The sequence below is a fragment of the Stegostoma tigrinum genome, chromosome 27 (assembly GCF_030684315.1).
Source record: "Stegostoma tigrinum isolate sSteTig4 chromosome 27, sSteTig4.hap1, whole genome shotgun sequence".
Taxonomy (NCBI): Eukaryota; Metazoa; Chordata; class Chondrichthyes; order Orectolobiformes; family Stegostomatidae; genus Stegostoma; species Stegostoma tigrinum.
The window spans coordinates 24,338,669-24,353,776 of NC_081380.1; the positions used below are offsets into that span (position 1 = coordinate 24,338,669).

The 15,108-nt window shown below is 41.2% G+C and overlaps 1 protein-coding gene across 1 annotated transcript in view; it reads right to left on the reverse strand.

Annotated features, from left to right (window-relative positions):
• Positions 1–15,108, reverse strand: part of LOC125464784 (apoptosis-inducing factor 3-like) — a 75,156-nt gene that overhangs the window by 23,721 nt on the left and 36,327 nt on the right. Inside the window, exons 10-14 of the mRNA XM_048557622.2 lie at positions 13,646–13,776; positions 8,349–8,464; positions 7,614–7,685; positions 7,459–7,522; positions 7,266–7,342 (exon numbers count right to left, since the gene is read on the reverse strand). Of these exons, the coding sequence (XP_048413579.1) occupies positions 7,266–7,342; positions 7,459–7,522; positions 7,614–7,685; positions 8,349–8,464; positions 13,646–13,776 (460 nt within the window). The remainder of the gene's footprint in view (positions 1–7,265; positions 7,343–7,458; positions 7,523–7,613; positions 7,686–8,348; positions 8,465–13,645; positions 13,777–15,108) is intronic.

Consider the following 15,108-nt stretch of genomic DNA (forward strand, 5'->3'; position numbering starts at 1 on the left):
TGATTTTATCCTTACTTCTCATGGCTAATATGAAACTGAGAACATTAGCTTCCAGGGGATAATTTTTAAAAATTAGAGGACAGATATGTGATATCAGTTCGTAAATCAACTTAACCACAGGCACAATAATCACCTTGTGTGCGCAGCTTAGAGTCATAGAAATGTACAGCACAAACAGACCTTTCAGTCCAATCTTTCCATGCCGTATCCTAAGTAAATCTAGTCCCATTTACCAGCATTTGGTCCATATCCCTCTAAACCCTTCCTAGTCATATACCCATCCAGGTGCCTTTTAAATGTTGCAATTATACCTGCCTCTACCACTTCCTCTGGCAGCTCATTCCATACATGCACCACCCTCTGCGTGGAGATAGTAGCCTCTTCTTATGTCCCTTTAAAATCTTTCCCCTCTCACCATAAACCTATGCCCTCTAGTTTTGGACTCCCCAACCCTAGGGGAAGAGACTTTGTCTATTTACCCTATCCATACTCCTCAGGACTTTATGAAGCTCTCAGCTTCCAATGCTCCAGGAAAAATAGCCCCAGCCTATTCAGCATCTCCCTACAGTTTAAACCCTCCAACTTGCTTGGCTGACCAATAGCCAGTATTCCTCTCCTATACCGAGTTTTTCCTATTTCTCCTCTTCCCTTTTAGTTTCTCGGTACTAAGCCTTTCATGTCTCTCATCCTCGGCCTAACTTGACTTCTGTCATTATCCCAGACATGAATCCCTGCTCAGCAAATCTGCTACCTTCCTCCGCACACCACATTTCCATGAGGTCCATTTTTCATCAAATCCATCATGTTAATATATTGATTGACCTTTCAAAGCAACAATCAAATTGTCCTATAGATGGCAAAGATCTCGACTGGAATGTTCCACAGGGATTAGTTCTACCCATTCTATTTTCTCTCTCTTCATTGTTTCCAATGCAGCTTCTGCCAAATCAGCATTCACCACTTTCATCTGCATTTCCCTTCACAGCATTAATTATTTTTGCAAATAGGATCCTTGCATTTCACAATGAATCCTTGCATTGAAATCATAGCACAAACTGGTCTTGGCCCTTGTTGACACCTCCCTCTTCATTACTATTTCCAACACTTGCTCCAGCATCATTAAGTCTTCCATCAGCCTCTCCCTTATTTTTCTGGTCAGCCAGTCCTCTGCTATCTTACTCATTCCTCGATTTCACTGTTCTCTTTGCTTCTTACATTTTCACCTTTAATTGTCAGCAACGTAACAGCATATGAAAATCTCCTTTGCTAACATTTCTCATAGTCTTTCCTTATTTCAATACAGTCCAAGTTATTTCTGACGATTTATCTCTTTTCACTTTCATCTACAATCTTTTTTATTATGCCCCAAACCCCAATGTTAGTTTTGTGCCTCAAAAAAAACCCCTCTTTTCCAGCTCTCAAAATATTACTTGATGCTCAACTGCCTCACTTTGGTCATTGCTCCCAACTTTATACCTCATTTTACCTCTGCCAGACATGAGTAAAAGTTATTTCTTGGCCAATTTTAGTGAGTAGAGAATCATGGCTGGAATGATGTCAGAAGTCTAGTTATTTTTTAAATTTAGTTGCTCCCCTAGTTATATACCTGTATTACTATCAAATCAATTACTTCCAAAATACAGTCTGCACCTCTCAAGCTCAGGAAATACAAGTTTTACATCCATAACACACAATTTGCCTCAATTCTCAGAGCTGTGTTAGTCATGTTGAACATTACCACAATTCCTCCCTCTCAAACAAAACCATTGACTATTGTGGGATTATCCCAAGTGTTTTTCCTAAAGCGTTTGCCGCCTCTTTGGACATTTTCCTGTGTTCCATCTTCTTTCAAATTAAAACATCATTCAAGGAGCCTGAGCTTCTTTACAAAAATGAACCAGCTACACAGTTGCCTCCAGTTTCTTCACCTCTATCCCAATTTATCCACAGCCCTTCAGCTTTCGTATGACCTCTGTCCTTAACTCCATGCCCACACCTTCTGGAATTTTTTTTTCTCATTTCTCCAAAATTTTGTAACCCTCATTTCCTTTCCCTCTAAATTCCAGCTCATTCATTTTCTTTTAAATTTAAGTAGTCCCCTTGTTGCACTAATCATCCTTCTGCCCTTCAAAAATATTGCTATGATCCCTTTTTATAAAATACAATCATGACAAATGGGATGGTCTTCCCTTATTTAATTGCTCTCCCCTTTCTAAGATCTGTGAAAGTCTTGCAACACTAATGCCTAATGTCCTAGCTGTCCCGTTTTATTTCATTACAAAGCACAAAAAAGTTATTTTATCAAAAAATCTAATGACATGCTTTGTAACTGGAATCATGTTTCTTAACCAATGTATTCCTGGATATTTTGGCAGCAGCTGAAATCATTGCTCATAAGAACATTTGAAATAGGAGCAGCTACAAGTCCTTGAGTCCATTCAATTTCATTATGACTGATCTTCTGCCTCACCTTCACTTTCTAGCCCACTGCATGCCACCCTTAATTCCCTGAGAGATCAAAGAACTGTCTAGTCACACTGTCTTCCTAATACATTGCTGGAGCAATCTTCATAAGCTGTGGGGAATAATCAACGCACAAGTTGCTCTCCTACCCTACACTGAATTTGCTATAGTCTCCAATGAGCTATTCCTGGCCCCATCCAATTTTTGATTTATATACTAGTCTCTTAGTAGCAGCATCTTCAGCCATAAAGTTAGATCAAACACATCACCCACTGTAAACAATGATACAGCTGTGTCCAGGACAGAGAGAGATTGACGGATGTTTTAGGAATCAGAGAGTCATACAGCATGAAAACAGACCCATCGGTCCAACCAGTCCACTCCAACCATGTTCCCACACTAAAGTAGTCCCATTGCCTGCAATTGGCCCTTGTCCTTCCAAACCTTTCCCATTCATAAACTTAATCATATTTTTTTTTTACACGTTTTAATTGTACCTGCATCCACCACTTTCGTTGGCAGTTCATTCCACATACAAACCACGCTGTATACAAAGTTGCCCCTCATGTCCTTTTTATATCTCTCTTCTCTCACCCTAAAAATGTCACCTAATTTTGAACACCCTACCCCTTGGGAAAAGGCCATTGTCATTCAACTTATCTATTCCCATCATGGTTTTATAAACCTCTAAAAGGTTTCAACCTCCTAAAGCTCCAATGAAAAAAAAAAGTCCCAGCCTACCACGTCAACTGATTCCCAGCAACATACCAGTAAATCTTTTCGGAACCCTCTCCGGTTACATAGAACATTACAGCACAGTACAGGCCCTTCGGCCCTCGATGTTGTGCTGACCTGTCATACCGATCTCAAGCCCATCTAACCTACACTATTCCATGTATGTCCATATGCTTGTCCAATGACGACTTAAAATGTACCTAAAGTTGGCAAATCTACTACCGTTGCAGGCAAAGCGTTCCATTCCCTTACTACTCTGAATAAAGAAACTACCTCTGACATCTGACCTATATCTTTCACCCCCCCAATTTAAAGCTACGCCCCCTCGTGCTCGCCGTCACCATCCTAGGAAAAAGGCTCTCCCTATCGACCCTATCTAACCCTCTGATTATTTTATATGTTTCAATTAAGTCACCTCTCAACCTTCTTCTCTCTAATGAAAACAGCCTCAAGTCCCTCAGCCTTTCCTCGTAGTTCAATAATTCCTTCCTATAACAGGGTGACCAGGACTGCACACAATACTCCAGAAGAGGCCTCACCAACATCCTGTACAACCTCAACATGATGCCCCAATTCCTATACTCAAAGGTCTGAGCAATGAAGGCAAGCGTGCTGAACCCCTTCTTAAATCACCCTGTCTACTGTGATGTAAGTAGCAAAGAATTATGCACCTGACCCCCACCATCTCCCTATTCTACAACACTATCCAGGGCTCTGTCATTAATTTTGTAAGACTCTACCTTGTTTGTATTACCAAAAAATGCAATACCTCACATTGCATTTTGGTAAAACAAAAATTGCAAGGAGCCCCGCAATTTCCTTGCTAACTTCCCACAACGTCTTGGGAGACACTTGATCAGATCTTGGAGATTCACTTACTTTTATCAAAATAATTGCACAGAGACCAGTATCCAGTCATGACGTCACCCTTTATTTACTTGAGCACAGTACGCTGGCTGTGCCTGCCAGCCAGCTCAGAGATTCTAAACCTCCTGTTTCTATTTCTTCCCCCCCAATGTGGATCATCTTCAGCCTACCCACAGAGGCCCAGTCCAAGGTTCACAAGCTGAAACAACAGCTCGGGAGGTCAGGTCCCGTCACCAAGTCACCAAGTCACCAAGTCACCAAGTCACCAAGTCACCAAGTCACCAAGTCACCAAGTCACCAAGTCACCAAGTCACCAAGTCACCAAGTCACTATCTGTGGGCAGCCAGCTCAGAATCATCCCCTGAACTGAGGGCATTTTAAAGCTCCCGTTTATATTGGCCAGCAAGGGTTTTCTTGATTGGCTCAGGTTAACAGCCCTAATCGAGGATCTCAATCAACAAGATCCACCTGGTTCCAATCACTCCAGTTATGTTTTGTAAACACCTCTGGCACATCCTCTTCTGTAATATGCACAGTTTTCAAAACATCAATATTTATTTCCCTGCGTTCAACAGCCTCCATTTTTCCCCTCACAGTAAAAACTGATGCAAAATATTCATTTAATAATCGATCACAAAGATGACCTTGTTGATCATTAAGAAGTCCTACTCTTTCTCTAGTTGCTGACTTGCTCTTAGGAGTATTTGTAGAATCCTTTTGGATGATCTTTAACATAGCCTTGGCAGACAATCTCAATTCCCTGCTTTTCCTTCCTGATTTCCTTATTAAGATTGCTCCAACACTATTTATACTCTTCAAGAGATTCAGTTGATCCCATTTGTCTATATCTATAATTCTTTTTCATTCTTGAGTAGAAACTCAATATCTTTATTCATCTATTGTTCCCTAATCTTACCAGCCTTGACTGTCACTCTTGACTTGGTAGACTTGGCATCCACTTGGCAGACCATCTACGTTCTGCTCGCAAAAAAAGACCCTGAATTACCAGTTGTCTGCAACACCTTGCTCCCTGGCCTACATCTGTTTGCCGCTTGCTAGAGTGTTCCAGTGAAGCCCAACGCAAGCTGGAGGAACAACACTTCATTTTCTGCTTGGGGAACCTACAGCCCTCCAGACTCAATTTCGAGTTCAATCATTTTAGGGCCTAAACTCTCCATGTCCCAACCCCCCAACAACACACACCAGGCCTTGTTACCACATCGCCTGCCACTACACCCCCCCCCACCCGTTGTTAGTCACTAACAGTCGCTATTAACAACCATTCACCCTCCCAGTCTGATCGTTAGCAACTCCTTTGTCTGTCCGACTGTCTCTTTCTCTCTCTTTGGGCTCTATCCTATCGTTTACTCCCTACCCCACGCACCTCCCCATTTTCTGCATATAAACTGACTTTTTCCCAGCCACCATCCGTTCTGAGGAAAGGTCACTGGACTTGAAATGTTAGCTGTTTTCTCCTCCACAGATGCTGGTGAACCTTTCCGGAAACTTTGTTTTTGTTGCCTTTCATTAACAGGAATATAATGCCCCTGAACTCTTGTTATCACACTTTTAAAGGCTTCCTACTTGTGAGTCATCCCTTTGTGAATAGTCTACTCAAATCAACTTGTGAAAGTTCTCGTTTCATACCATCAAAATTTGCATTACTCCTATTAACAACTTAAACTTTTATGGAAGACTTATTTTTCTCCATAACTATTTTGAAACTAATAGCATTATGATCACTAGTCCCAAAGTTTTCCACTACTAACACTTCACTCACTTGCCCTGCCTTATTTACCAAGAAAAGGTAAAGTTTTACTCTCTCTAGTATGAATATTTACATATTGATCAAGAAAATGTTCTTGAACATATTTAACAAATTCTTCACCATCCAAACCTTTAACATTATAGCAGGCCCAGTCAATGCTTGGAAAATTAAAATTCCCTACTATTATAACCAATTTTATTTTAAACATATATTTGACATCTATTTGCTTCTCAATTTCCGACTGACAGTTGACAGGGGAGGTCTATAGTACAATCCGAACAAGGTGATCGTCCTTTTCTAATTTCAAACCATACATTTTCAGTAAATGGTTAGTCAGCACTACATTCTCTAACTGCAGTAATAATGTTTTCCTTAATCAAAAATGCCACTCCCCTTCCCATAACATCTAAAACCCAGAACATTGAGCTGCCAGTCCTGTCCGTCCCTCAGCCAAATGTTTGTAATAGCTATGTCACTCCAGTGTCTTGTTCTCCTAAATGCCCTGAATCCATCTGCCTTACCTGTAAGGATCAAACATTGTCATTTTATCTCAAAATAATAAACAGTTACTATGTATAGATCAAGGCTTCACTTCTGTCAGAAAGTTACGAGAGAATCATTACTTGGTAGTTATGAGAGCTTGCATCACTTCACAATGATGTAAAACATCTGGATTTACAAGTTCACATTAAATTGCTTATACCACTTAAGCCAAACTCAATTATTTTCACAGTATCAGATAGCTTATCTAATAAAGTCTTTGATTCAACATGATCACTACTGAAGCCCTTACCTTGCCTCATTTGGCTCTGCTGTCTTGCCATTGATTCCATTCCTCTTCCCTGGGCATTTCCTTACATTGAGTATTATCAATGATCTGGTTGAACATCTAGAAAAGCTCTAAACCACGCTCATTGTCCATCACCAAGATTAATTACTTCCATCTCTGTAACACTACCAGTTTTCATCCTACCTAAGCACTTAAACACTATGCTCAACTATTCCAATGCCTTTACACTGACATCCTGTCCTTCACCCTTCACAAACTTCAACTCATCCAAAAATTCTGCCACTTGTTCCCTTGGCAGTGTTAAATCACATTCACCTATGCCATATTCATTAAACTAGATGGCTTCGTCATCCCACAAAACAGTCATTTCTCCACAGGCTTGCAAGTAATATGTCAAATACCTTCTGGCTTCCAGGAAATAGTTTCTCCAAGCTCCAGATGGCTTTCACACTGGATGCATTGGGAACAAACTCTGAAAATTACCCTAGACACTCCCTTTTACCCATGTGCAGAGGGAAGTCAGCAATCATAAAAATAAATGAAGAAAATCTTTATGGGGGGGGGGTGAAAGAGTGTCATACAATTATTTCATACAAGAATTGATAAAAATGTTAAGGGTACTCAAGATAATACAATCTGCACCTCATCAACAATAACTGTTCCCTTTGGATCTGTCTTGATTTGGCTTCCATGAAGGTAATAGGTCGCCGGTGTCACTCCTTTTCACAAGACAGCAAGTCATTCATGCAAAGACAGAAAAGAAATTCAGAATGCCAGCAGTCAGAAGAGCCAAAAATGTTCAAATCAAACATCCTGTTAGAAGAAAGATTTTTACCAATTCCTACTACACAGACATCTGCTGGAAGAACCTTCCCACTTGCTAACACAGCTTCTTTCAACTGCAAACATAATGAAAAGCAAGTTACAGAAGCAGAAACAAATCATAACAATGGTTGTAAATTTAAACAACTAAACATTTAACAAGCTTACCAATCCATTTTCTCCCCTTAGCTCAATCACATGATCAGTCATATAAAACTTCACATCTTCCAGTTCAAATGCCTGTAATTTTACACATTTAAACTTAGAACACCAAGTTAAACCTCTGTTTTATTTTGCTCTCTTGAATAAAACACGGTACTGGAAACTGTGCAGGCATATTCTAAAAGTGGAGGATAACTGGACCAAGTACAAATGATCTTGAGGAGCAATAACACACTTCCCAAAATGTTTGACTCAAATTATGATAACAAGAGGGCAGCATGGTGGCTCAGTATTTAGCACTGCTTCCTCACAGTGCCAGGAACCTGGGCTTGATTCCAGCCTCAGGCGACTTGTCTCCATGTCTGCGTGGGTTTCCTCCAGGTGCTCCAGTTTCCTCCCACAGTCCAAAGATGTGCAGGCTAGGTGGATTGGCCAGGCTAAATTGTTCATAGTGCCCAGGGATGTTTAGGATAGGTGGAATAGACATGGGAAGTCAGGAGTAGAGGAACTGATCTGGTTGGGATGCTTTTCGGTGGGGGGGGGGGGGGGGGGGGGGAGAAAGAGTATGGAATTGTTGGGCCAAAATGGCCTTTTCCCCCTACACTACGGATTCTATGAAAATGGAAAAACACAAAGTAAAACTTTACTTTCTGAACTTTGTCTAATCTGTTTGCTCTTTCCAACCACGTGATTGATAACATTTAAATTGTTTGCATTTCAGGTTTCTGAACTTCAACTTAACTTCATTATAGTTTTTCCGATTTCTGTCCCCAGTACATGTTGATATGGGACCTCAGAGTTTCCAACCACTGAGACAGAACTGGCTTTCTCAACCAAACAGGCAGCCACCTCCATTCCTGGAACACAAAGGAAAAGTTGTTACAAGAAATATTGGGGTGACAATGACCTAGTGGTATTATTGCTCGACCATTAATCCAGAAACTCAGCTAATGTTCAGGAGATCCCTGGGTTCAAATCACACCATGGCAGATTCCACTATCTAGGAGGGCGGAACTTGAATTCAATATAAATCTGGAATTAAGAGTCTAATGGTGATCATGAAACTGTCAATCAATCTGCTTCATTGATATCTTTAAAAAGGAAGGAAACCTCCAACCTTACCCAGAGGGTTATTTCAGAAACCTCTTCCTCTCCCCCATTTCTGATGAAGGGTCTAGGCCCGAAATGTCAAGTTTCCTGCTCCTAAACCTTAGCCTGCTGTGTTCATCCAGCTCCACACCTTGTTATCTCAGATTGTCCAGCATCTGCAGTTCCTATTATCTCTGCCAACCTTACGCACTCTGGTCTACCTGTGATTCCAGACCCACAGCAATGTGGTTGATTATGAACTGCCCTCTGGGCAATGAGAGATGGGCAATAAATGGTGGCCTGGCCAGTGTTGCCCACAACTCCTGAATGAATGAAAATAAAATTGCATGACTTCATTTTGAGGCAGTGTATCAGTCATAGCTCAGTGGAAGCATACTTGCCTCTAAAGGCAGCTTGGGTTCAGGTTTGCACAGAATCGAATATGGCACTGGATTCTTATTGAGGAAGTACTGCATTGTCAGAAGTCTCAACTTTCAAATGGGACTTAAAATCAGGATCTGTCCATCATATGAGGTAGGCATAAAATGTGCTGTATGAATGTAATTCTTTATTCATTTCAATAGACAGTTTAAGATAATATTATGATTCTGAATCTACACCAAATTTGGTAGTCTACCTTACTAGGGACCAGCAAATTTTATTGTTAAAGCAGACAAAAAGTGTGAGATCCAGGGTAAGTTAAGAAAATAGTCATAAAATTCCTTGTTACAATAAACTTTACAGTACAACAGTAAAATAGTAACGCAATCTATACTACACGTAGAACTTACAGTTTAACACCTGGAATTAATGTGTATATGGATAATAGACAATAGTTGAACATTTCACAGTGCACAGCAAACAGTAAATACAATCAAGCCAGATCCCTTGCCTTCCTTAGCAACAAACCCCCACCTCTCCACAAGAGATGAATGACATGGTGGGTCATCAAATCTCATTAAACTTTGCGAGGGATCATAGTTCTTCACTTTCATGATTTGAACTTTAAATTCTGTCAAGAGAGTCACACCATCATTGACTACTTCAATGACTGCTCGCATTCTGAATGATCACTCTCCTGCCCCATGTTCCCCTGGACTCAGAAACTGCACACCAGCACTCATTCACACGCAAAACACCAACTCTTTACAGACAGCTAGCTTCACTGGTCTAAAAGCAAATCTGGGTATTTCCCAAAGCTCCAATCTTGCTCAGTTGAAAGAACCAAACATTGATTTTCAATCCACTCTTGGCTGCACTGAATTTTTCATGCTCTCAGATTTTTTGTAGCCTTTCACAGTTTCCCTAGCATAGTGCCTGCAATAATGGTACTTTCTCTGTTCTCCAGGACTTGAGGCCCAAAAACCACACTTAGCCACCTTATAATTCCAAAATCTTCTTCCTGATTTCTAACAGCATAAAGCCATCTGGTTGCTCTTGATTCCATACCGAGTCCCCTACATTTTGTGAGTAGTTTAGCTGCCTTCCCAGCTGGACAGATAGTGGCATTGTGGGTCAACCCACAGCAGGTGGACTGCAGTAGTTCAAAGAAGGCAGCTCTCCACCACCTTCTAAAGGGCAACTAGGGATGGGCAAGAAATGCTGGCCAGTCAGCGATGCCCACATCACACAAAATGAAAAGTACAATTTCCTTTACTTTTAGCTCTTCATTCTCATTTGTCCAGTTGAAGTGGAGCTCTAATATTTGCTGAAATTACAGCAATGTTTGGGCTGTGATTTCTAATTTCTGAAATAATAATTACCACCCACTTTACATTTCAGGTCTGTTGCCTTGGTGGAAAAGCTGCTCACTCACTTACCAAAAAAGCAAATATTTAGATCATCATGTAAATTACATTGATTTCCCTTTAATTACTGCTTTATTTAATAATTCATTTAATTTGCAAGTTATTTGAACTAAGAATGCACAGTGATGCACATGCATAGCAGTTCTTCTACTTATCTGGTTTAAAAACAAGTTATGTCTCATTGAATTTAACTTTGGCTTTAAGACGTCTGTCGATTAACGAAGCCAATGGCAAGTTGAACTTCATTAGAAAAAGAGAGTATACCATCGAAGGAGGTCATGATCAAACTGTACACAATTCCCATCAGTTCATATTTCACTGAGTTGAGTTACTGAGACAGGGAATTGTAGAAGCATTGCAAACAGCAGACAATATGGTAAACAGGATGAGAAAAGACTAAAACAAAATTAAATTTGGAAAAGAACAGTAGAATTTAAACTTGTAAGAAAAACTTAGAATGTACATCAGCAAGCTCTTCACATATAACAGTTAATCTTGCTTTGATCTCTCAAATAGGATACCAGAAGCAGAAATATTTAAGGAAGAATTACAAGTCACAACATGGATATGACTTTAAACGTGGAATGGTGGGACTATCATATGTTGAATGATTGGAGCAACTGGGCTTGTATACACTTCAGTTTAGAAGGATGAGAGGGGATCTGATTGAGGCATAAAAGATTATTAAGGGATTGGACACTCTGGGAGGCAGGAAGCATGTTTCCTCTGATGGGCGAGTCCAGAACCAGAGGACACAGTTTAAAAATAAGGGGTAGGCCATTTAGAACAGAGTTGAGGAAAGACTTCTTCACCCAGAGAGTGGAGGATATATGGAATGCTCTGCCCCAGAAGGCAGTGGAGGCCAACTCTCTGGATGCTTTCTAGAAAGAAATCGATAGAGCTCTTAAAGATAGTGGAATCAAGGGTTATGGGGATGAGGCAGGAACAGGATACTGATTGTGGATGATCAGCCATGATCATAATGAACGGTGGTGCTGGCTCGAAGAGCCGAATGGCCTACTCCAGCACCTACTCTCTAAATGATTTTGGGTTGTCGATTTTTGATAAAGGTAGCCTGTTAATCTATCAGTAATTGTGGTCAATATACACAAAGATTAAAAGACCATACGAATTAGGAGCAGAAGTAGGCACCCTGAGCCAGTTCTGCCAATAGGATCATGGCTGATCCAATGTTCCTCATGTCCATTTTCCTGTTCTTTTCCTATTTATTTTCCTATTTAAAAACCCAACTGACTGAGAACCTACTTCTCTCAGCCTGAAATACACAAGGACTCTGTCCTCACAGCTCGCTATGGCAAGGAGTTCCAAAACCTCTCAACCCTGAGAGAGCGGAAACCGTTCCTCAGGCAGTCTTAAAATTAGCAACGAAGTTTCCATCCTCGGGCGAATGTCTGTCTGGAGTTAGCACATTCTCCCCATGTCTGCACGGGTTTCCTCCGTGTGTTCAGGTTTCCTCCGACAATCCAAAAATGTGCAGGCTAGGTGGGTTGGCTGTGCTAAAATAGCCCGTAGGGTTCAGAGATGTATAGATTAGGTGGGTCATAGGGGGATGCTCCAAGGGTGGGTGTGGGCCGGTTGGGCCAAAAGACCTGTTTCCATATTGTAGGTATGCTGTGATTCTAAAATTTTAAATGCAGCACCAAAAACATTTTTAACAAGGCCTTGAAAGATTGTTTTCTTGGTTGCTGCTTTTCTTGTAAAAGTATAAAGGGCTGTTGAAGTTCAAGCAATCTTTTCATACAGGTCAGGCTTCAAAGATTCAACAGCAAATGGGATATGGAAATGACATTAGATAACAGAGCGGAGTTGAAGGAACACAGCAGGTCAGGCAACATCAGACGAACAGGAAGTCTAACATTTTGGATTGGGACTTTTCTTCAGAAATTTCCGACTCCAGCATCTGCAGTTCTTGCTATCTCAGGGAAACTGCAAAAACTGCCTGTATCCAGTCACCCTTTATTTACTTGTGCTCAGTACACAGGCTGTGGCCAGCCAGTTTGGAGTCAGTCCTCTGAATTAAGGAGATTCTCATCTCCTGGTTATATTTTGTTTTTAAAAAAAAGGCCAGGCCCAGGAGCAGATCTCCCGGTTACAGTTATTTTCTCCAGCTCCCAGCTGTGTGTAGGTACAAGACACAGTAAAAACAACAGGCATGTAAATAATTTTATGGATAGTCCACTACCAGGAAAAACACCCATGTGACCCAAGAACCAGTAGCAAGTAGAACCCCATCTCCTATTTATATTGGTCAACCAGGGCTTTCCTGATTGAGATCATTGATTGGCCCAGGTTAACAACCACAGTTAACAAGATTCACCTGGTTCCAATCACTACACAAAACCTTTTTAAATAGGGATTTTTGTTCTGGTAAAAGATAAAAAGCAATCACTGGATTCAAAAATGAAATAATCTGTAATTTACAGGTTAATGATCATCCAACCCAATTCTTTTCTTTCTCTACCTGGGTAGCTGTACTAAGTGCAAAATAGGAAAATTTGCCTCTTGCACATATTAGAAAGTTTCAAACATTTGCATGAAATTGCAGGGTACAGAGAAACAGTCCACAACTTATCAGCACAATGGATTTAAAAGCTGGCTGACAAGGAAAATGCTCCAACATTGTCATTATGCAGAGTTTAAAAGTTTGGAAGAGACCAAGAGAATAAAAACAGCATTGAGTTTGTGCAAAATTACCATCTTTAAAGCCATTTACACAAGTATTGCAGAATGATTAAATATTTGAAGGAAACAGAACAAACAACTTGAGATGCTATTCATTTAATATAGTTTTTAAGCAATGAGAATCAATACCCTTAAGAAAATGGCATGTTATGTTTTGTTGTTAAAACAAGTACTTCTTTTTATTAAGCCTCAATAGTGATTTATTCTATTACTACTGTTTTTTCAATAGATCCTTATACATAGCACGTAAAGGAACATTGACGGTAGCACTCTACCTCAGTACAAAATCACCAATGGCTTGTAATGCAATATATAACAGTACAGTACTGCCTTGTGAAACTACTACATATAACATGTCCAAAAACATTTCCAGCCCTCTATTAATACATAGATACCTATAATGTGAGCAAAGCTTCAATACAAAATGTTAAAAATTACCAATGAATGAGGCTCCCACGATAATAACGTTCTTTGCTGTTGCGAGTTCATTGATTCTGTTCGCATCATCAAGACTGCGCAAGAGACAAACGTTTCCTAGATCTGCTCCTAGACAACCAAGCATTCTAGGTCTGTATTTAGAAAGACAATATGCCATAAACAGGACAATGCAGAAGCTCAAAGAAACACAAAGATGCTACACGCTTTATTCAGGGGGTGGGCTGTTAGCCAAAATATTTAAGTTTACGGCACAAACCATGTTGAGTTTAAGAACTTAAATATAAAAAGTGAGGCAATTTGATGGTAATGGATATTTCATTGTCAAGACAGCATCACGGTTAAAGCAATTGCAATGATCTCCTTATATAAGTAAAAATGTACTGTGGAAGACTCGTGCATTTGGCTTATACAAATAAACAGAAAAAAAACTTCCTTTTTTGATGTATGTCAAATGCCCAGATTGTAAGCTTGTTCCCTTCATACAGGCAACCTCTCACACAGGCTAGTATCAAATAAAACCAAAAAGCGTCGAAGCAGATTGTGGGGAACCCAACCCACAGGTGGAATGATCAGCAGCAGATACTCATAAGGAGGATTGATTTGAAGGTGATAATGGGAACTGCAGATGCTGGAGAATCTAAGATAATAAAACGTGAGGCTGGATGAACACAGCAGGCCAAGCAGCATCTCAGGAGCACAAAAGCTGACGTTTCGGGCCTAGACCCTTCATCAGAGAGGGGGATGGGGTGAGGGTTCTGGAATAAATAGGGAGAGGCGGACCGAAGATGGAGAGAAAAGAAGATAGGTGGAGAGGAGAGTATAGGTGGGGAGGTAGGGAGGGGATGGGTCAGTCCAGGGAAGACGGACAGGTCAAGGAGGTGGGATGAGGTTAGTAGGTAGGAGATGGAGGTGCGGCTTGGGGTGGGAGGAAGGGATGGGTGAGAGGAAGAACAGGTTAGGGAGGCAGAGACAGGTTGGACTGGTTTTGGGATGCTGTGGGTGGAGGGGAAGAGCTGGGCTGGTTGTGTGGTGCAGTGGGGGGAGGGGATGAACTGGGCTGGTTTTGGGATGCGGTAGGGAAACCCAAAACCAGCCCAGTTTGTCCCCTCCCCCCACTGCACCACACAACCAGCCCAGCTCTTCTCCACCCACTGCATCCCAAAACCAGTCCAACCTGTCTCTGCCTCCCTAACCTGTTCTTCCTCTCACCCATCCCTTCCTCCCACCCCAAGCCGCACCTCCATCTCCTACCTACTAACCTCATCCCACCTTCTTGACCTGTCTGTCTTCCCTGGACTGACCTATCCCCTCCCTACCTCCCCACCTATACTCTCCTCTCCATCTTCGGTCCGCCTCCCCCTCTCTCCCTATTTATTCCAGAACCCTCACCCCATCCCCCTCTTTGATGAAGGGTCTAGGCCCGAAACGTCAGCTTTTGTGCTCCTGAGATGCTGCTTGGCCTG